At 42.8% G+C, this 23,512-nt stretch overlaps 1 protein-coding gene across 5 annotated transcripts in view; it reads left to right on the top strand.

Moving 5' to 3' along the window:
• THADA (THADA armadillo repeat containing) overlaps positions 1-23,512 on the top strand; it is a 157,213-nt gene that overhangs the window by 28,123 nt on the left and 105,578 nt on the right. For all 5 annotated transcript variants that reach the window (XR_014154525.1, XM_081854447.1, XM_081854446.1 and 2 more), the window contains exons 18-26: positions 770-905; positions 2,214-2,350; positions 2,620-2,766; positions 5,019-5,176; positions 6,836-6,945; positions 14,603-14,735; positions 15,827-15,940; positions 17,396-17,518; positions 21,104-21,195. Coding sequence is in view for 4 of the 5 variants with exons in the window: in XM_081854447.1 (XP_081710573.1) it covers positions 770-905; positions 2,214-2,350; positions 2,620-2,766; positions 5,019-5,176; positions 6,836-6,945; positions 14,603-14,735; positions 15,827-15,940; positions 17,396-17,518; positions 21,104-21,195 (1,150 nt within the window). In the remaining variant the exon portion in view is untranslated. The remainder of the gene's footprint in view (positions 1-769; positions 906-2,213; positions 2,351-2,619; positions 2,767-5,018; positions 5,177-6,835; positions 6,946-14,602; positions 14,736-15,826; positions 15,941-17,395; positions 17,519-21,103; positions 21,196-23,512) is intronic.

Here is a 23,512-nt window from a genome sequence, read left to right as displayed (position 1 = left end):
TACCGATTGGAAGATCAGTGTTTCGAATCCCGTTGCTCTGTCCCAGCTTCTGCCAACCTAGTAGTTCGAAAGCACACAAGTGCAAGTAGATAAATAGGTACTGCTATGGCGGGAAGGTAAACAGCATTTCCGTGCACTCTGGTTTCCGTCACGGTGCCTCATTGTGCCAGAAGTGGTTTAGTCATGCTGGCCGCATGACCCGGAAAGCTGTCTGTGGACAGATGGAAGCTCTCTCGGCCTGAAAGCGAGATGAGCGCCACACCCTATGGTTGCCTTTGACTGGACTTAACCGTCCAGGGGTCCTTTACATTTTATCCTGTTATCTTATTGATCACATTCATTACCTTTTTGAAAATATCTTTAATGAATCAATTCCATTCCCACAGTGATTAAGAAGTTGCATGCTCCTTGCCTCAAATTATATCTGCCCTGCTCTTATGTCCTAACAGACAAAATGTTGCTCTTTAGTGTTGGCTATAGGAAAAACCTTCAAAATTATGTATTCCAGAGCAAATCTCGTGGAAGCCAGTGGGAAAGGTTGCATTGTGGCCCCAAAATGAATGTGTGTGTGTGTGTGTGTGTGTGTGTGTGTGTTCAGTCCCTCTTCCTGTTCTTCTGTTTTCATGGCCAACTTTTAAATTCAGAGGTGGCTCTCTCATGGCATCTAGTCTTTCAACTGTCTGTTTATTATTAAAGAATTTGATTTTGTACAGAATACCATGACTATCACTTTGATTTCCGCCCTGTGTTTGTACTAATATATATATAGTTGTCAAAAGCTTGATGGTGAACCTTGAAGGAGAAATACGGCAAGCAGACAAGTCTTTACTTCAAGCGGCTACTTCATTTCCAATGTATGGCCGTGTACATTGTATAACAGCAGCTCTGCATCAGTTACCATTAAAGTGAGTAATATTGCCCCTGTGTGGTTATTAGGTTAGGGATCAAATAGCTTGTGTAGGAAGTATAAGGTAGGGTGTACCAGGCCCAACCTCTGTTGTGCATGTACCTGCCAGCTCCAGCTTGGGGATGGATGGGGGTTCTAACCATGTTCTGCTAAAGGCACTTCGATATCTCTCTGCAATCAGGAACATGGCAGCATCCTACCCCCTGCATCCCCCTATCGGCAGAACTTCTAATCTTTGTGTGTTTAGTGTGGAAGTCTGTGGGAAGGGAAAAAAATAGGTATAAAAAGGAGAATTCCTGGATGCCAAGATCAAAGTTTAGGTAGGGCAAGTACTCTTTGGTGAGAGAACCTCTGCAGAGATATATACAGTGGTACCTCGGGTTAAGAACGTAATTCGTTCTGGAGGTCTCTTCTTAACCTGAAACTGTTCTTAACCTGAAGAAGCACTTTAGCTAATGGGGCCTCCCACTGCTGCCGCTGCACTGCCGCTGCACCGTTTCTGTTCTCATCCTGAAGCAAAGTTCTTAACCCAAGGTAATATTTCTGGGTTAGCGGAGTATGTAACCTGAAGCGTAGGTAACCTGAAGCATATGTAACCCGAAGTACCGCTGTAATCACAAAATATGCAGCAAAGTAAAGTATGGAAATATGGGCCATTAGACCTTTAAAATATGCCCTTGTGGATTCCAAAACTTCCCTATTCTGCTAGTATAGAAAAAGTAACCATGTTTACTTACAGACTCTCCAAAGGTCAGATTTATGTGCTTTTCCATACAGCATTCAGAAAAAGTTGCACGGGCAGTAAAACTTGGCTTATTTACAGAGGCAAATGTTCCTAAATTATTGGTATAGGAGCTCAAAAGTGGCTTGTATGAGCCATGCAGTCTGAGCTGCAGCAACTAGCTCAGACCTCCTTATGGGTTGAGCTTCTCTAGTAGACTGGAAAGCAACAGTAGGCTTGATCACCCATTTCCTTCCAAGGTAAGGGAAGTGGACATAGCTAAGCCTGTCAGGACACCTTGCTTTATGGTATTAACCCCTTCATGCATCAGTTAGTCTTTTGCATGTTGGTTATAGGAGTCTGGGTATCCCATAGTCTGAAGGGGGTTTCTAACTGCATTCAGCAGAGCGTGCTTAGAAGCCTCCCCACAATCAGAAATTTTCGGGAGGCTATTCTAAGCTGCAGTATGAATTGTATGATTATAGTAAAGAAATGGGAAGCATTAAAAATTATCATAAAGTTAATGTTGTTACTTTGTCACAATGAAATGTTTACTTTGAATTCCATGATTTTCTCTTCTTACAGTAATTTGACCCTGATTCCTGAATGGAAAGAGGTGGTGGCAAAGCTTATTCTGATGTCTTATGAGCTTTCTGCTGTAGTGTCTCCAGTAGTTCAGAGTTCATCACCAGAAGGTCTTATTCCAATGGATACTGACTTGGGTAACCCATGAATATTTCTAAAAATCCTGGCATCTCTTGGTGCAATAGTTTTATGTAGCTTGCTCTTTACCAAAGTTGTCTTCAGTCTTCTTGCTGGTTCCTGTTATTATCTCTCAATAGTGGGGTTCACTGTGCCATTTGGTTGTTCAGGACATAGAACTGAAAATATCTCCTGAAGAGAGGTCCACTCTGTGTTTTGGAAATATTGATGAATCAACTGTTGGTTGGAAAGTGTTCATTTTTAAGCCAATTTTCTCTGTTCTCCATAGACAGTTCAGAGCGCTTACAGTTGATTCTGCGTGAGATACAGCCACGTGATACGAACGATTATTTCAGCGAAACAAAATTGTTCCAAGAGCGCGGCAGGCTAGACTGTACCAGTGAGGGAGCGGAAAACATTTGCACTGAAATTAGAGGTAATTTCAGGCAAACTCTGTGTGTGTGTGTGTGTGTGTGTGTGTGTGTGTGTATGTGTGTTTGTGTACACATGCAAGGGAGAATGGTGGTGGTTGAGGTTAAGCATCTTTTTCGTGTCCCCACCTTTCTCTCTTTGTGAACCAAAGTGGCTTATAAATGGTCTCTGTTAGAAAAGCCCCTGCCCGCTGGATTAACTCTGCTGCCTACTATTTTCGTCTGTTTTGGGAAATCCTTTTAAAAGTTGCTTTTCACATCAAAACCACTGGGTGGGGTAGTTGAATTTCACACACTTATAAATGGCCTCCGTTGGGACCTTCATTTCAAAACAAGTAAAATGCTGGGAATGCTGAGGTAAAAATCCATCTATGCCATATGAAGTTAATTTTTAAAAATTATTTCCCCTCCCTTTAATTCCTACAGTTTCATATTCATGCATGTAGTTTTTAATAGCAATAGATTGATTGATTGAAAAAGAGATTGTTTCTCCTTTTTAAAAGTCTTTTAACTGAATATCTGCATGTTAATACTTTGTGCGTCCCATTGGTGAGGTCTGACTTTACATCATATTATATATATATAATTTATAAAAATATATATATATACTGCTCCATTATAGAAAACCTCAAAGTGATTATGACATATTTTTGCTGATGTAGCAGTGATCTCTTCAGCTGCCCCCCAAAAACACACAGTGGTGTCCTGTCTATGTTAAACTTATTCCCACATTGTCTCGTTGCCCTGGTCCACTGAGAGGAAATGAAACGGGTAAAAACAGGTGTGTATATGGTTTTTTAGATCTTGCCCTGCACATGGAAAAGGATGTTGCAGGAAACAGATAAACCTCTGTATCTAGTACCAGGGTTTTTGTGTGTGTGATGCTAAGCAGACTGTAAATCTGGGACAATGCTGATCACCTGTTCAGAGAAGGGACTGGCTTCAGGAAGCCAAGGAGATCTCTAATGTGAGGCCTGGGAGCCTAATCAACTGTTTGGCAAGAGAAGCTGAAGGTCTTCTGAGCAAGGACATGTCGCCTGCTTTCATTGCCTGAGATCCTACGTTATAGAGTCATAGAATTGTGGAGTTGGAAAGGACCCTGAGGGTCATCTATTCCAATGCCCTGCAGTTCAGGAATATGCAGCTGCCCCATAGGGGGATCGAACCTGAGATGTACTGACTTAGAACCTATAATAATAATTTATTATTTATACCCCGCCCATCTGGCTGAGTTTCCCCAGCCACTCTGGGCGGCTCCCAATCAAGTGTTAAAAACAATACAGCATTAAATATTAAAAACTTCCCTAAACAGGGCTGCCTTCAGATGTCTTTTAAAAATAGGATAACTGCTTATTTCCTTGACATCTGAGGGGAGGGCGTTCCACAGGGCGGGCGCCACTACCGAGAAGGCCCTCTGTCTGGTTCCCTGTAACCTCACTTCTCGCATTGAGGGAACTGCCAGAAAGCCCTCGGCGCTGGATCTCAGTGTCTGGGCTGAACGATGGGGTGGAGACGCTCCTTCAAGTATAAAGGACCAAGGCCATTTAAGGCTTTAAAGGTCAGCACCAACACTTTGAATTGTGCTCGGAAACGTACTGGGAGCCAATGCAGATCTCTTAGGACCGGTGTTATGTGGTCCCGGCGGCCACTCCCAGTCACCAGTCTAGCCACCGCATTGCAGTTTCCGGGTCACCTTCAAAGGTAGCCCCACGTAGAGCTCATTGCAGTAGTCCAAGTGGGAGATAACTAGAGCATGCACCACTCTGGCGAGACAGTCCACGGGCAGGTAGGCTCTCAGCCTGTGTAACCTAGACATAAAATGCCAGCAACGCTTGCTGGTTGCAAATTCTGGCCTTGGGGAATCTAGTAACATAGGAAGATGTCTCAGATTGACTCAGACCATTGGTCCATCAAGCTCAGTATTGCCTTGGTTTAAGTGGACAGCAGTGGCTGTCCAGGGTTTCAGGCAGGAATTGTTTCCCTCCTTGCCTATTTACTTTATTTAACAAAATGTATACACTGCTTACTAGAACGAAAGGCCTCTTAAGCGGTTTACAATAGGCATTGTAAAAACATTCCTTTAAAAAATAAATAACGTTGAAATATTTTTTAAAAATGTAATCCGTCATTTTAAATCAGTGGTATACTGAAATTGTGTGTCAAAATTTACCTGCTAAAATTGAATGCCTGGGTTGCCTTGCTGGAACAGAAGTCTTTAGCTGTCTCTACATATATCCATTATACTTATTTGTTTAAGATGAAGAACAGCAGACATGTGACGTAACAGCTCAGATGGTGCTGGTTTGTTGCTGGCGAAGTATGAAGGAAATATCATTACTTTTAGGCAAGTTGTGTCAGCTTCTGCCTTTACAGGCGCTTCCCAATTGTCCGGATGCACTGATAACAGTACAGCAGGTAAGACTATTTAATATTCTATGGTTTGAACTCTTCTGTCCTTGGAACTGTATATGAAGTATTGGAACGAATTACTGTTGGCCTTTTGTCTATCACATCTTTCTTTTTATCCTGTCCTGCTGTTTTCCAAATAATGCTGATGTTTTATGGACAGACACTTGGGGGGGGGAGGTGTTGGCTAGATGTTAACAGCAGCTGTGCTTACTTTAAATTTCAGATTCTTTTAATTGGTTCACTTCTCTATAATTTGGCATTGAGAAGTAGCTCAAAGGTGTTTTTTTAAGAGACAAAAATATTCAGGGAAGATTCGTGACTGCTTATACCAGGGAGCAATTTTGAATAAAACAGTGCTTTAGCACTGCAAATTGTTTACTGATTTTCCATTTAGGTACATTTAATTACTGTTTACACTGATTACCAGTTACGATACAGTATTCTCATAGGTGAGCATTTTAGAAAGGGCACTTTCAAGTGTAATCTGAAGTTGCTATTCAGGCCATCCATACTTGGGGAGCCTTCCATTTATTTAATGGAGGGGGGTAGTCATATATCTATCCATTAAACATTGAGAATTCGTTTAACTGACTTCAGTTTCACTTCCACTTATATGTTTCTCATTTGGCAAATGGCAAGGTGAGAGCCGATGAAATTGCCATTTTAGTATAGCTTTTATGGTCTGTAATTTTCGACAGCAAACACATTGATGGATTGAGGGTATCGTGTTCCCCACAGGCTGGATGACAGAATTATGCCCATTCAGGGCTGCTTTTCTAACGCCCCCCTCCCCTTTTTTTAAAACCTCACGGAGGCTAGCACACCATCTGGGACTGTTCAAGAGAACGGACTACAGTGTTTACAAGAAATTAGCTTACCACAAGTATTTCATTTGGAAATATTTTGGATTTATTAGATTTCTGGGTTTAATTGATGACCTTTTCCCTTTCCCATATGGTTTCAACCAGACCAGTTTCCATCTTGGCAGTCTGATATACACAACATGCTTTCCTCCTCTTCTGTCAGCCTTTCTCAGGAGGCTGGAGGTGGGGGGAACTGGGAGGTCAAATCCTGCTCCTGCAAAGGCATTGCCATTGTTTGAAACTTCAACCAGCTACTTGAAAGGGTACTGGTGACCAACTGCTTAGTGTATCCCTTGCTTTTTGGCTATCCTATGCGCAGGGAAGTAGTGCTAATATTTTTATTTGCACGTTGTCTCCAGCAGATGTTTTCATCTGGCTGAGAGCTCTGCTTGGACCTCTTACAAGGCCCAGGGAGTGTGGAGTCATCAACAATGTACCTCCACCATCGGAATGGTTCCCCACCCCTGACTTATGGCATGATCGGGATCACGCCTGCCCTCCTTGTGTTTACACATTGAGGAAAGATGGCACGGGCATGAGCTGCTGGCTAACCAGCCCTCTAATGTTTAAAAAGCAGGTTTTAACAACTAACGCAATCAAGCAATGCTAAGAGTTGCTGTCAGGAGAAACAGTGCAGTTGATTTATGTAAGTAAACTCTCAGGAGCAGACCATAGGTTTCAATGGGGCTGTGTAAACAATTGCATTGGCTCTGTCTGCGATACCATTCTTCTTAGCTTGTCAAAAGTACTTGTGTGTAAAATCTTTGCAGTTTGCTTAAGAAAATCCAAACCGTTTTTCTAGGTGAAAGAGATTGGGGAGTATTTCAAGCATCACCTTCTGAAGTCAAGGCACAGAGGCGCGTTTGAGCTGGCTTACGCCGGTTTTGTAAAGCTCACTGAAGTACTCTCAAGGTAAAGTGCACCAAAAGTCACTCTCTTCTGTAGCATTCAAGCTTTTGTGCAGGCAGGAAGTCACTTACGTGGATATGAACTTGTTTTTTCATGGAGTATACCATAGTTTTAGCTCCTCCCTGCACACCCAAATATCATATTACCTAACCAAGACCTCAACATTTCCTTGGCTCTCTGTTCCTTGATATACCTGCTTTCTGGTAACTAAAACCAATCCAAAGCCGGTAGTCTTGCAATACTTCCAAAATATGCTGAAAGGAAGAATGTGTTTCTCTTAATTCATGTTGGGAAACCTGTGGCCCTCCAGATGTTGGACTCCTAATCATTTGCCATGTTGTCTGAGGCTTATGGAAGTTGGGATCCAACAATTTCAGAGGACCACAGGTTCCCCATTCCATGCTCTGAGGTAATTTCTTAAATGTGAAGCATTTAACTGCTTCAACATCTCCCTCACTCTGCCTACAGCTTATCTTACTTATTAAACCTTCCCACAAAAATACTCAAAAGACAGCTTACCAAAAAATGTGCAGGCTGTATGAGCCACTAACTTTTAGCTTTCCAGATGTTTCTGAATTACAGCTTTTATTGTCCTTGACTATTGGTCATGCGGGCAGTTGTGTGATTTAAATGCAGGAGGATGTTCTGGTAAGTGGCAAACCCATCCCTCAAGCAGTTTCTCTCTTCAGCTTCTTCCCCACACCCCAAAGTTGTTTTTCCTTCACTTCTGGTATTGGAGCATAAATGGAAGAAAAATGATACCTGGTGTCAGGAGATGGACTACAGGGAGAAAAGCAATGGCACTGAGCAGAGTTCAGCATCCTTTGTCTGTGCCATTCTCCTAAGCCTGACAAATGTTTATGTTCAAGTAACTTCAGAAAAAACAAAACTGCTGTCCAGCCTATTAAATGCTGAGATTTTGAGGAAACGTGGAATAAATTCTCTTCCCCACCCCCCTCTCCTTTTGAAAATGAGTAATACATTTACAGCTTTCAGAAAAAAAGAAAAAAATTTTGCTTGGAAATTCTCGCTGCTTTTCATTGGCTGATGTATAAATCTGATAATTTATAAAGGTGTACAAAGGCCGACTTACACCCGCTATGATGAATCGTATTTTTCCATTTCATTTTAATTAGTTCTCCCACATAAGAACTAAGCAAAGTCAACTTCATTTGGGTGCAGTCCACGCTGTCAGGGCTGAGCCATTGGCCACTGTCGGAAGGGAGTGAGGAGTTGGGCTGGGGAATCAAAGGGAAGGAGCTAGCCAGGAATCGGAGCCAAAGAACATAGAAACACACCAGAGCCAGGAAAACTGTTGTTGCTCGGGCAAAGTCCCATCTCAAACAGGAAGCCTTCTATAGCGCTTCCTGTCTTGTGGGACCTAGTGGAGAACTTGGATGGGTATGGTCAGCCCAGAATCTGAGAACTCCTCAGAGCTGTATGTCCATTTCTCCAGTGATCACCTGAGGCAGTTGCACTCATAGCCTAGGGTTTTTTGCCTGTTAGCCATAGCATGTATTAACTCTTGTACGCCTCATGTTGACATTATAATGACTACATTAGGGGAATAATTTCCTGGGTTGCTTTTATCTTCATAATAATGATTTATTATTTATACCCCACCCATCTAGCTGGGTTTCCCCAGCCACTCTGGGCGGCTCCCAACAGAATATTAAAAACACGATAAAACATTAAAAACTTCCCTAAACAGGGGAAGAATGTCTTCTAAAAGTCAGATAGTTTTTTATTTTCTTGACATCTGATGGGAGGGCGTTCTACCGGGCGGGTGCCACTACCGAGAAGGCCCTCTGCCTGGTTCCCTGTAACCTCATTACTCGCAGTGAGGGAGGCAGCAGAAGGTCCTTGGTGCTGGACCTCAGTGTCCAGGGAGAATGCTGGGTGTGGAGATGCTCTTTCAGGTATACTGGGCTGAGGCCGTTTAGGGCTTTAAACAGGCATAGGCAAACTCCGGCCCTCCAGATGTTTTGGGACTACAATTCCCATCATCCCTGACCACTGGTCCTGTTAGCTAGGGATGATGGGAATTGTAGTCCCAAACATCTGGAGGGCCGGAGTTTGCCTATGCCTGGCTTTAAATCTTGAGGTAGGAAATCTTGAGATAGGAAACATGATTCACTAGTTTTTAAACCATCAGTCATACTGTGAACAAATGCTTCCTTGAACATTAAAAGGCATTGTGGGATTTCTATATACAATGCTGGTCTCTTGCAGCAACTAAGATTTTATGAGCTGGTGTTTCAGATTTCATCCCCTCTGTGAGTGGTGAACATCTGTCCATCAGTTTCACATGCGCACCCCCCCCCCAAAAAAAACCAATATTGGAATAATGCTATAGATAATACTGGTATCTTATGTGGTTGTGGCAAGAGAGAAGATGCAAAAATGGCTGAGTGCTGAACACTTAACTACTGTTACTAGCAAAAATTGAGGCGACCTACCATAGAGGCCTTCTAGAAGAATATACTGTTTGGGTTGTATCCAACTGAGCCATGTTCATAGACCCACTGAAATAAATAGGATTGATCCTAACCATTGATTTCAGTGGGTTATGACTTAAGTTGGATGCAATCCTTTATTTTCTTCAATTATTATTGTATTATTTGTAAAGATAACACATGAGGAAACTTGTTGCCCGTGACTGAATTTATGTCTGAAATAATATCCTATTGAGAAGCCTACCAGTTTTGCTCATTGATGAATAACATTGTACATTCTGTTTTATACTGTATGCTCACAGATAAAGTGCCATTTTAATTACATTGCAAAATTAAGTTACTTTTAGCACATTGTTGGTTTATTTGGGGGGGGGGAGTGTACAGCTGTGTGGCAAAAGGTACAGATTATGTGGGACATTTATTGTATTCTCTGAAAATGCCTGGAGTCGCTTCTCCGCCTGCACAGGAGATTGTTTAAACTGGCAAGAGGAAAAGTAAATCAGAGAAAACCACAAAAGCCATTTGCTGAATTAGAACCAGAGCAACTTACACATTGGCGAGCTGTGTGATGTTTTAATTAGAGGTTTTGGAGATTAAGTATGATAAAATTAGTCGCTTGTTCCATCTGATAGAGATCAGGAGTCAGCATGGGCAAAGACATGCTTGAGTGAGTGACTGCCATTGCAATGTTGAAAAGCTCTTTCCCCTCACTTGCCACTTGCTTCTCATGGAAACAACTTTTCAGCCTTCCCAGAGGGTTGTGCTATTGCCAAGTCAAAGGGAGTAGCCTCTTCCATTTTCAAAGTCAACAGTTCTTACTTGTTTTTACTACTTCGGGACTACCAGAGTTTTGCTTGCACAAAAATGTGGGAGCTGTAGCGGGTGACCTGAAAGGCTTGTATTACTTCTGGCATCATCAAAGCAGCACAACGTCGTGGTGCTAAGGATTTGTCAGATTGCATTTCTGTATATTTTTCCTCTTTCTGCTAGTCCCAGTGGGAGGGAGCTTCATGTTTGTTCAAAGATAAGCCCAACAACTTTTGCTTTCAGCTACGTGGTAGCTTGGCTATATTTTTGTATTACTTTCTTGGTGAATTCCAGGCAAGGCCTAGAGCTGGTTTGCATGCCATGCTAACCAGCCATGGGATAATCGTGAACATACCTCCCCCCACCACTTTTATACAGCTTCCTCCCTCCCCTGCAGATGCCGTTTGTGGCATGAGCAAGTCCTAGAATGGCTTGCTGTGTGAACCAGAATCATGGTTTGTTTCAAATGAGTGGTAAGCCAGTAATAAACCAAGATGAGTGAACAATCAATTGATGTACGTTACAAGATTTTTGAGTTCATATATCTGTGCGTGTGTGTGTCTTGGTGAAGAGAGAGAGTAATAATAATAATAATAATAATAATAATAATAATAATAATAATAATTTATTATTTATACCTCGCCCATCTGGCTGGGCTTCCCCAGCCACTCTGGGCGGCTTTCAACAAAATAATAAAATACAGTAATGCATCAAACATTAAAAGCGTCCCTGAACAGGACTGCCTTCAGATGTCTTCTAAAAGTCTGGTAGCTGTTCTCTTTGACATCTGGTGGGAGGGCGTTCCACAGGGCGGGGTGCCACTACTGAGAAGGCCCTCTGCCTGGTTCTCCGTAACTTGGCTTCTCACAGTGAGGGAACTGCCAGAAGGCCCTTGGCACTAGACCGAGGAAATAATATGAAAAAGAAATGGCTATCATTCAAGGCACCCCAGGGTGCCACAGCACACAGCACACTGGGCTAAACCGTGTTTGGCTGTGTTTGAACGTCATGCTGGTTTGTAATGTTTTTGTATATTTTCTGTTATGCTTACAGCGCACATGCAGTAGGCTGCTTAATTAATTGACCCTGGATGCATGCACGGCAGCTTACAAAAGAATAATAAAATAGCAAAGCTAGTCTAAATGGCAGCAGATAAAAACAAATCCAGAAAAGTAGATTAAAAACAAAAGTCACAAACCCAAAGGGCACTGCAAGAAAGAAGTCTTCAGTAAGCATCTGCATGGTTAAGGAGAAAGGGAGCAACAGATCTCAGTGGAGAGGATATTTCCACCATCTCTGTGCCACCACCAAAAAGGCCCTGCCATGGAGGGGAGGGAGAAGAACAGGGTGAGATGCAGTTCTAGGATAGATCTCTGTACAGAAATTTTGCCTATGGTTATACAAATCAATTTCATTGCACCATCTGAATATGAAATTCGCTAATATAGCACTTTCAGTATCCACAAATTTAATTCAAAAAACTTTAGATGTTGACGTCTTCTAAGTTGTTGCATCATGAACGTGCCTTTAAAAGTTTAAATACTTATCCCAAACTCCATACTAAAGCCAGATGCGTTGCAATTTTGTCTTACTCAGTTGCTTAAAATCTCTTAACAGGTATATCAGTATTGTAGTTCCAAAGCAAGGTAGTTCTATATCACTCACAGTTTATTGCTCTTCATAATATTAAGGAAACCCCCACCCTACCCCAGTCCCAATATATACCATAGACACAGGAACATATTTTTTTCACAATTCTGAAAAATAAGCTAATATGGCTTTACAAGGTCTCTTACAACTTGGAATATACACATGTGTAATAATCATGTCTTGCAATCAATTGGTGAGTGGACATTATTTTGGCTCAGATTGCAGTTCCGTTTGCCAGGGAGAACCTGGGAGAGGGTATGCAGGCTTTTAAAAATTAGAAGATCTTGCTGTTTTAAACATGTGTCAATGAGGTGTGAGAACTGCCACTGCTGGAAAGGGTTACCTGCATGAGCTGAAATTGGACATGATTGATTGTGCTTTATGCACCTTTAATTACAGATGTGCTGGTGCATGAATTTCAGTAAGACTTTCAGGGTATAAGCAGATTCCTCTACTCCTTTCTTCTTCTCAAGTACTAAGACTTCCCCCATGTATTCTTAGGTGGAAGAAGACGAAAGGACTAGATGAGACAGTTTTTTAGTTGTATGTTTTACATAATTAACAGTTGGTAAAATGAGTTGAGATTACGAGCTCGGAAGAAAATTAGGGTTGCATTCAACTCTGTCAAACTCAGAGCAGACTCATTGAAATCAGAATACTTAAGTTGTTGTTAACTTTGCTGTCTGGTCTTTGACCGCAATAAAGATTGATTGATTAAATACTTAAGTCCATTACAGTGGTGCCTCGCAAGACGAAATTAATTCGTTCCGCGAGTCTCTTCGTCTTGTGGTTTTTTCGTCTTGCAAAGCACGGCTATTAGCGGCTTAGCGCTATTAGCGGCTTAGCGCTATTAGCGGCTTAGTGGCTATTAGTGGCTATTAGTGGCTTAGAGAAAGGGGGGAAAAGGGAAAAAACTCGCAAGAACTCGCAAGACGTTTTTGTCTTGCGAAGCAAGCCCATAGGGAAATTCGTCTTGCAAAGCACCTCAAAAACGGAAAACTCTTTCGTCTAGCGAGTTTTTCGTCTTGTGAGGCATTCGTCTTGCGGGGCACCACTGTAATTTCAGTAGGTCTCTTTTGCTCACAGTTTGGCCAGATACAATCCTTAGTGTATAAAATAGAACAATCAGTATATAATAGTGTAAACAGATGTTATATGGAATAACTCATCCTTTTGGAAGATGTAGGGGATGACCTGTGTTTCTTAGGGGATGAGAAGACTGTGGGATAGGAAGAATGAGACCCTTTTATGTGCTGCTCTTATTAGCATTCATATAACACCTGAAGCCACATACTTTAATCTCTTGCGGAGCTAAGCAGCGTATCTGCTTAGCCTGTTTTTGAACAGTTTGCATCTTCTGCGACTAGCCTTAATTTATTGAGCTGTTTCCTTAATGTCATCTGCACTGCATTTTGGAAAGTATGTGAAATGGGTAAATACTTCAGTTTGACCAGCTGGCTGAACTATATTTTGGGCTGCGCATGGCATCCAGGTAGAATTTGAGGTTTTGCTCCTTTGCTGGAGGCTATTCCTCTAGTTTTGGCAGAAATATTTATTTTTAAGACTGCGGTGCAGAAAGGCTATGCCAAATGGTGTAACAGCAGAGGAAAAATACTTCATGGTAAGAGGACACTTCTGACACCACAACAAAGCACCGTTATAGCTCAGCCTTGCATGCAAAAAGTCCCAGGTTAAATCCTGGGTGTCTCCAGACAAGGCTGGGAAAAGCTGGTGTCTGAAACCCTGTAGAGGCTCTGCCAGCTGGTATAGACCAGACCAGGCATCCCCAACCTTCGGCCCTCCAGATGTTTTGGACTACAATTCCCATCATCCCTGACCACTGGTCCTGTTAGCTAGGAGTCATGGGAGTTGTAGGCCAAAACATCTGGAGGGCCGCAGGTTGGGGAGGCCTGGACGAGACTAATGATTAGGCAGTTTGGTCTGCATCCTAAGGTTAAGAGCGGTGGACTCGTAATCTGGTGAACCGGGTTTGATTCCTCACTCTTCCACTTGCAGCTGCTGGGTGACCTTAGGCCAGTCACACTTCTCTAAAGTCTCTCAGCCTCACTCACCTCACAGAGTGTTTGTTGTGGGGGAGGAAGGGAAAAGGAGAATGTTAGCCGCTTTGAGACTCCTTCGGGTAGTGATAAAGCGGGATATCAAATCCAAACTCTTCTTCTTCATCTTCTTCTTTTTCTTCTAAAGTCCTCTTGGGAGAAATTGACATGAGCTAGTTGTTGTTGTTTAGTCGTTTAGTCGTGTCCAACTCTTCGTGACCCCATGGACCAGAGCACGCCAGGCACTCCTGTCTTCCACTGCCTCCTGCAGTTTGGTCAAACTCATGTTAGTAGCTTTGAGAACACTGTCCAACCATCTCTTCCTCTGTCGTCCCCTTCTCCTTGTGCCCTCCATCTTTCCCAACATCAGGGTCTTTTCCAGGGAGTCTTCTCTTCTCATGAGGTGGCCAAAATATTGGAGCCTCAACTTCAGGATCTGTCCTTCCAGTGAGCACTCAGGGCTAATTTCCTTCAGAATCGGTAGGTTTGATCTTCTTGCAGTCCATGGGACTCTCAAGAGTCTCCTCCAGCACCATAATTCAAAAGCATCCATTCTTCGACATGAGCCAGAGCTTTTCCAAAAAAGGAGATTTCACTGATACCTTAAGATCATTAAGTGTTATGTATCCTGATTGCCGTGTTTTCAGTTGTAGCCTTTCATTTGTTTTCATTCTCTTGTTTGCATTGCAGGTGTGACAATGAAAGCCTGCACAGGCTGCCAGAGCAGTGGCTGTGCAATGTACTGGAAGAAATCAAATCTAGCGATCCTTCTTCTAAACTATGTGCCACTAGACGCAGTGCTGGGATTCCATTCTATATACAGGTACCTAAGATGCCCTTCTAATCTTAAAACAATTGCAGTTTCTTCATTGGATCTACTGTAAGAACTGGAGGATGGTCTTGACTATTAAATATGCATGGGTTGTTTTTGGTTTGTTTGTTTGTTTGTGTGTGTGTGTACACACACACACACACACACACACACACACACACAACTTAATTACAGTTGTGTCTAAACAGTACAGTAGTCCCTACACACCTGTCTTACTTTCATTGAACCTATGTCAGCCCAGATATAAGCAGAGGAAGAGATTCCGAGCTCATCTACAATATGGAATATCATGGGCTCCATTTGGGTTTGTACAGAACAAAACAATGAGCAGAATCTGGAATGTTGCGCTGGACAGTTGGCTGTCATTTCCTGAAAATAGGTTACTTTTTTGCTTCAGGGATAGCATTTATTATTATTTTGACTACGACTAAAGATCTGGAATGAGCTTCACTTGAAGAAATATGATGCACCAAATATGCGTGCTACTTTTGGGGAAGTGAGGAGCAACCTTGAAAGTCAGGCTATAAATAGAGACCTTATAAATACCTAAGATGAAAATGACAAGAGCATATGTGTACAGTACTACAAACCTTCCTCATTCCTTGCATAGCTTCAAAACCAGTGCTTGTTAAAATTAATCAAATACTTATTGGCTCTCTCCAGTTGCATAATCCAAAACAGATAATGTATTATGAATGAAACTAACAGAATTAAGACAAGTGGGAGGTGCTTTCTTAATGGTAACAAATTAAAAAAAAATAAATCCCTGAGGTTTTTGCTTCTCTAGCTTGTTCCTAGAGCTGCCAGTTTCATTTCTCAATGTTATATTACTCTACTGCTCGCACCAACTCTGGCTAGCGTTCATCTAGAAAAATTGCCTCTTTAATGAGTCACAATTGTGTTTTGATTTAAACGTTGAAAGTCCCTTTGCCACCTCCTGGGCCTTGAGGCTGAGGTCTGATGCTCCTCATCATTTGTGCTAGATAGGTGTGTGTAAGGAATCTTGAGGCAATTGGGTCGGATCTATTTGCAAAAGTTTAGTGAGTTGTGCTTTGTCTTTATTTCTTCTTTTTTCGTTCTAGGCTCTGCTAGCTTCAGAACCGAAGAAGGGTAAAACAGGCTTGTTAAAAATGACAATGAAAGAGTTGATTTCTTTAGTTTCACCTTCAAGTACTCCACCAAGCACAATCCCTCAGGTAATATCTACCTTGCATCACAATGCAAAGTCAGTAAATTTATCTGTTGTTTGTTTAGGACAGAGATGGGGGCAATCTGGGGCCCTCCAGATACTGTTGCACATCAACTCCCATCTTCCTTAACCATTGGCTATACTGGGTGGCAGTGATGGGAGTTGGGAGCCCAACAGTACCCAGAGGACCACAGGTTCCCTATCAATGGTTTAGGAAACGGTTACCATAGAATAAAGGCACACTGTCGTCTAGCCCCTATGACCCTCCTTTGGATTCATGCCAAAGGAAGAACAGTTGTACCTCGAAAGTTGAACAGAACCCGTTCTGGAAGTCCGTTCGACTTCCAAAGTGCGGCTTCTGATTGGCTGCAGGAAGCTCCCGTTGGACATTCGGCTTCCGAAAGAATGTTCAAAAACTGGAACACTCACTCCCGGTTTTCAGTCGTTCGGGAGCTGAAACGTCCGACTCCCAAGGCGTTCGGGAGCCAAGGTTTGACTGTATTAACTCCAGTAATTCATTGCCACAATAAGTTTTATTTATATCTCTTGAAATGTTTTTAACCTGCCTTTCATCCCAAAGCAATCCTAGGACAGGGTACAGTAAAATAATCTAAAACCAAAGCGCCACCAAAAATGTCATAAAACAAAAGGAGGCAAAAACTTTACAAGGACAGAAAGATATTGAAACCGGTACACTCAATAACAGAATTGGTACATGGCCCTTCAAAGGCTTGAGAAGAAGAAAAAAGGCTTCAGCTTATGACGAAGCTGATATTTATTTTAAAGTATTTTGTAAACCACTTAATGTTTCAAAAATCTCTTAAGCATACAATAATGTGAAAAAGGAAGAGCTGCTTAAAGACCATTATGGATACGAGAACTAATCCTTAATTTATTAATTTATGCTGAAAAGTAAGAAAAGATTTCAAGGATTGAGGTGTAGAATTCTAGAATAATTTCCCACAGTGTACAGAATAGACCACTGACCTAATTTCGAAGGCCTGCCTAGTGTATTGTGGGGGGATACATGCCAAAACAAAAATAAGCCACCTTTCTGTGATAATTGACTCTCAGCGGGCTTCTTGCTTCAAATGTGGATCCAGGATATTGGATTTGTATATCCTTCAACAGGAACACACATACTAAATATAACTTTAATGTAGATTAAATAGGTATTTTGATGCGGTGATGTGTGTGGTGCAGACACAGTTTACTGGGAACAGGCCTGGTGAGATTTGTTTCCTGTGTTGTTTTCATGATGTGCCTTTATCTTTTACCAAGCTGTTTATTCCTGAAATTTCCCAGGCACGCAGTTATCAACATGGCCCCTGACTCTTAAGTCAAAGCAGGCTACTATTCAGGGCCTGCTCGCTTTTCAGAGTTACAGTTTTGAAGTTAAAGTACATAATTTTCAGGTTATTCCGATAACTAAGTAGCCCGTATTGACTTCCCTCCCTACCAGGTCCATGCTTTAAATATCTTGAGGGCTTTATTCAAGGACACCCGTTTAGGAGAAAACATCATTCCTTACGTGGCAGATGGAATGCGAGCGGCAATATTAGGTTTTACGTCCTCTGTCTGGGCAGTAAGTTGATCCTTTACGTTTAGTATATTAAGTTTGAAAGCCACATGTTAATGGTGGTAACCGGGGCATTGATTGTGTTTCTCAATAACACTACAATGCCTGATTAGATTTTTATGAATTCTTTTTATAGAGTTATATGGAATGTATGCCAAGTGGACAGCGTGCGGGAAAGGCTATAAAACAGCCTACAGAAACACTGAATTTTGGCTCTTGGTATTCTTTTTATTTAGTTTCCTGCAATGAAGGCAGAGCACCACATTCACCTTCTGACATGGAAAGCTGCTTCTACTTGGTTGATTAATATTAAAAACTCAGTAACTTTTTAACACACACACACTTATATATATAGAGAGAGAGAGTGCCAGTTGGAGGTGATAATGAAGTCTCTGGTGGCATGCTTGGTCTAGAATGAATACTTTAAGTTTAAGTTATTAACAATGGGCTGCATCCACCTAACTCAGAGTTCCCCAAACTTGGGTCTCCAGCTGCTTTTGGACTGCAATTCCCATAATCCCTGTCCTGCTAGCTAGGGATGATGGGAGTTGTAGTCCAACAACATCTGGAAACCCACGTTTGGAAAACCCTGATCTAACTTCTACCTTGTTATTGTTCATTAATTTCAGTGGGTCTAAAAGTAGAACAATGTTTCTGTGGGTGTGGTCAGTGAAAATATAATGCTGCAAGATCAGTCCCCCCCCCCCCCGCAATTAATACAGTTTAATCACCTTAGTAACAGTCCCTAAATAACATTATGACTTAGTTTTTGGGTAATGCTGTGCCAAACCATGATTTAGGGAGAACATGTGAGCATGCAGGTTCTCTCAGAGGAGATCTTGACCAGTGTGGTGTAGCGGTTAAGAGTGGTAGTCTCGTAATCTGGGGAACCGGGTTCGCGTCTCCGCTCCTCCACATGCAGCTGCTGGGTGACCTTGGGCCAGTCACACTTCTCTGAAGTCTCTCAGCCCCACTCACCTCACAGAGTGTTTGTTGTGGGGCAGGAAGGGAAAGGAGAATGTTAGCCGCTTTGAGACTCCTGAAGGGGAGTAAAAGGCGGGATATCAAATCCAAACTCTTCTTCTTCTTCTTTTCCTCCTCTGGTCCGGCTGGAGTTTCTGCTGGCCTTTGAGCCATGTTTTGGCTTATCATGTCTTCTGAATCTGGGTTTTGTGGTTTGTCTAACTCAGTGTTTCCCAACCGGTGTTCCGCGGCACACTAGTGTGCCGCGAGACGTTGCCTGGTGTGCCGTGGGAGGGAGGCGGGCGAGTCGGGCGGCGAGAGGCGGGGCGGCGGCGGCGAGCACACGCGGGGCGGGGAGCGAGCTCCCTCCCACATCCCATCGCCCCGTGCTCCGCGCTGTTGTAGGCCAGCCCTGCGCACCTGGGGGACCTCCCCCCCGAGAGTGCAAGGCTTGCGGGCGTCAGCTGGCAGCGCGGAGCATGGGGCGCCCTTCAGAGGACGCCCCGTGCTCCACGCAGGTGTCCGCAAGCCTTGCGCACCCGGGGGATCTCCCCCCGGGAGCGCAAGGCTTGCGGGCGTCAGCTGGCAGCGCGGAGCACGGGGCGCCCTTCGGAGGACGCCCCGTGCTCCGCGCTGGTGTCGGCCAGCCTTGCGCACCCGGGGGATCTCCCCCCGGGAGCGCAAGGCTTGCGGGCAGCAGCTGGCAGCGCGGAGCACGGGGCGCCCTTCGGAGGCCACCCCGTGCTCCGCGCTGGTGTTGGCAAGTCTTGCGCACCGGGGGATCTCCCCCCGGGAGCGCAAGGCTTGCGGGCAGCAGCCTGCAGCGCGGAGCATGGGGCGCCCTTCGGAGGACGCCCCGTGCTCCGCGCTGGTGTCGGCCAGCCTTGCGCACCCGGGGGATCTCCCCCCGGGAGCGCAAGGCTTGTGGGCGTCAGCTGGCAGCGCGGAGCACGGGGCGCCCTTCGGAGGCCACCCCGTGCTCCGCGCTGGTGTTGGCAAGTCTTGCGCACCGGGGGATCTCCCCCCGGGAGCGCAAGGCTTGCGGGCAGCAGCTGGCAGCGCGGAGCACGGGGCGCCCTTCGGAGGACGCCCCGTGCTCCACGCTCGTGTTGGCAAGCCTTGCGCACCCGGGGGGCGCATATGGCGCCCTGAAACAGAGGGTTCCCCATGCTGTGGACTGTAGCCTGCCGCCGGACGCGCGGGGCGCCCTGAAGCAGAGCGCCCCTTGCGCCAGGCAGACATGGGCCAGCCCCACAAGCTCGGGGGACAGCGGGGAGGCGCAGCACCGCCATCCCACTGTTCCCCGACCTGGTTTTTTTGGGGGGAAATAAAGGAAAACATTTTTTCCTTTATTTCCCCCCTCAAAAAAGTAGGTGCGTCCTATGGGACGGAGCGTCCTATGGGACGAAAAATACGGTACTTACTATTTCATAATAAAGTAATTATAAAATACTTTCTTTGTGTTTATTTGATTCCTATTAAAGAGAGTTACTTTATATATAGTCAATATAGGCACAGAGTTAATTTTTTAAACATTTTCTAATGGTGGTGTGCCTCAAGATTTTTTTCATGAAACAAGTGTGCCTTTGCCCAAAAAAGGTTGGGAAACACTGGTCTAACTCAGTGGTTCCCAACCTTTTTTGGGCCATGCCCCACCTAAGCATCTCTAAAATCCTGTTGCTGTCCCCTGTCCCCCCTGTGAAACATAATTCTTATTATTCAAAAAGTGAACTCCTATTCATGTGGAGGAAGCCTAAAAGGCCATTAGCATGGTCTAAACAAGCTTCCAAAGAACATGGCACCCATGAAAGAGAAAAATAAAAGAACAAAAGGACAGTTGGAAGTACTGAGGAAGAAATCTCTAAGAAATTGTTAATAGTAATAATGATAATATGAAGTGATATGAAAAAATAGCAAATAAAGTTCCAAAACATATAATAGAAAACTGAAATGCATAAATATAAAATAATTTTAATAGAAGCTTTTTATGTAATACTTTGATCATTTTAATTACTATACAATAAAATAAAGGTACCTAACAAATTCAAAATACAATTTGAGCTCACCTCAAGATAAAAAAAGTGTACGTCACAATATACTGTATATGAGACCCCTAGAACCATAAGAAATGCAAAAAAAAATACTGTTAATAACTCATTCTTGAATTTCCCCCCTTAAAAATCAAATTGCCCCCCCCCCCCATGGGGCATGTGCCCCACATTGGGAACCACAGGTCTAATTCCAGTATAAATAAAAGTACAAGTTGAAATTAACATTATGTTTTTAAAATGAAGCTCTTTTCTCTTATTTGGGCTATTTTCATCTACTTTATTTTATATTATATTTTTATTAGTTTTTAAACAACATTTTCAACAATTATTAAACATACTTTTATGTCTTATACACTTTTTTTTACTTCCATCAATCACATCTGAAAATTTTCCAATCTTATCACTTAATTTACATTTCTTACTTTCACTATTACATTTAAATATTGTAACTAATGTCTCTCTTCTTTCTCTTCTTTGCAATATTTCATATTTTTCATCTACTTTAACTTATGCATAATGAAAAGATATAGGAAAAATTGGGATGCCATTTAACACTTGCCTTTATGTTGCTTGATAGGTGAGAAATTCATCTACTCTTCTCTTTAGTACATTGATCACAAGAATATTTGGGGTTAAAAGAGGAAAGGATGAGAACTCAAAGAAAAACAGGTATGGTACATGGATGATCTCCTTGTAAAACAGGGTTGGGGAACCTGTGGCCGTCCAGATGTTGTTGGAATCCAACTTGTATAATCCCTAGTCAGAGATAATGGGAGTTGTAGTCCAATATTATTTGGGGGGGGGTCACATGTACCCCACCACTGCTATAAGATATTCTATGACCAAAAAGAAACTTGAGAAAGGTCCCTTATTTTTGATGAATTTATATGAAATTTATTGTTACCATCTTATACCAATAATTAAACTGTGTTAAAAAATAATAATATTATGACAGCGAGAACATGATGCTCTTAATCTCAGGGTCATGGATTTGAGCCCCACATTGGACAAAAGATTGCTGCATTGCAGGGGGTTGGACTAAAGTCTATGATTCTTAATTTGGGTGTAAAATGGTGCTCTCGGCTAATGTTTGCAGTTATTTTACTATTCCTGGCCTGCTAAGCTGTTGTTTTTTCTTTTCTTCATTTCCCTCACAAAGTATACTTCAGACATTTGTGCAACATGGTGCTAATTTAGATTTAGCTGTATAACTTTTAAAACACGGTCCTAAACCTGCTTGCACAGAAACCACCCCAGGTTTATTTGGTTTAGCTTAGTGGAAGACAGAAGTGCCTGGCGTGCTCTGGTCCATGGGGTCACGAAGAGTCGGACACGACTAAACGACTAAACAACAACAAAGTATGCATAGGATTGCAGCCCTCATTTCACAAATGCTACCGTTCCATTATCTTAAAAGGATGTACAAAGCTCAAAGCATAAGAAGCAGGATTTGGATATGTTTATAAATGGAAGATATAGGTAGGTAGCCGTGTTGGTCTGCTGTAGTCGAAACTAAATAAAAAAAATCCTTCCAGTAGCACCTTAGAGACCAGCTAAGTTTGTTATTGGTATGAGCTTTTGTGTGCATGCACACTGAAGAATCTGATGAAGTATCTGAAGAAGTGTGCATGCGCACTAAAGCTCATATCAATAACAAACTCCGTCTCTAAGGTGCTACTGGAAGGATTTTTTATTTTATTTTGTTTCATAAATGGAAGAGTACACATTGAGGGGTTTTACCCCCGCAATTCATTGTCATGTGATTGTTCTACATGTATTTCCTGACGCCTTTAAATGCCTTGAACCCTTTCATCATTCATAATTCAAATTTCATGTATCTGGAGTCTTGCTTCAGAAAAGGCGAAGGGCCTGGGTCTTTTCTCGTGAGCCTTTGCAGAATGGGCCAGGAATAAGTGAGCTGATTCTGAAAGTGAGAGAACTGGGGTGATTCTGGTTTGTAGCCTGGGTGGTAGGTTGAATTCTTAAATGGATTCTGAACATGAGTGTGTAATAGGGCAGAAAGTGTCAACAGGGAGCTGTAGCAAAGCCAGAGTGAGGCAGAAGCAGACAGGAGCAAAGGGAAGCACAAGGCCTGAGAACAGTACATCCAAGGGCTGCAGTGTAACTTTACAGTTACACGCTTGTTTGGTCCAAATGGGCTTTAGCCAATAGTCTGTACTGCAGGGATGGGCAGCAGGTTCTGCTGTCACCTGTTTGCAATTAATAATATTATTGATTGAGGGATGTACAACTCTGAACCAGTGAGAGCCAGTGTGGTGTAGTGGTTAAGAGCGGTAGTCTCATAATCTGGGGAACTGGGTTCGCTTCCCCGCTCCTCCACATGCAGCTGCTGGGTGACCTTGGGCCAGTCACACTTCTCTGAAGTCTCTCAGCCCCACTCACCTCACAGAGTGTTTGTTGTGGGGGAGGAAGGGAAAGGAGAATGTGAGCCGCTTTGAGACTCCTGAAGGGGAGTGATAAAGCGGGATATCAAATCCAAACTCTTCTTCTTCTTCTTCTGAAATGGTGCCAGCTGCAAGGGTAAACTGTGTACAATTTAAACCAACACATGATTGACTGAAATTCATTTTCTGAATAATATATAAGCACGAATAGAATCTAATCTGGTGATTTTGTTATTTGGGTATGTGCGAGCCCTTCAGGCTGCATGCCTACACTAATTTAATTTTAAGAATGACTTTTGGGAACTAATCCTTTACAATGAAATTATAACAATAATCTCTGTTTGAGGAAACCTGCATTTCATATTTATTTGTTCTGGTTCAACAGCTGAGACACTTTTGTAATAATAAAAAAACCGCTAGATGTCTCTCTTGATTCATGTTTTTTTTTACTGCAGAATAATCACTGTGTACCTAGAGCAACGATATGTAATTCACTTTCCTTCAGGCATCCTTTGTTTCCAATATGTACTTATGTTTGGATTACAGTCAAGTACATTTTATGTAACTTTCTGGGTCGTTTT

Source organism: Podarcis erhardii (assembly GCF_964252035.2).
Source record: "Podarcis erhardii genome assembly, chromosome: 3".
Classification (NCBI taxonomy): Eukaryota; Metazoa; Chordata; class Lepidosauria; order Squamata; family Lacertidae; genus Podarcis; species Podarcis erhardii.
The sequence above is the reverse complement of the archived record's forward strand: the minus strand, read 5'-3'. Positions and strand labels throughout refer to the sequence as shown.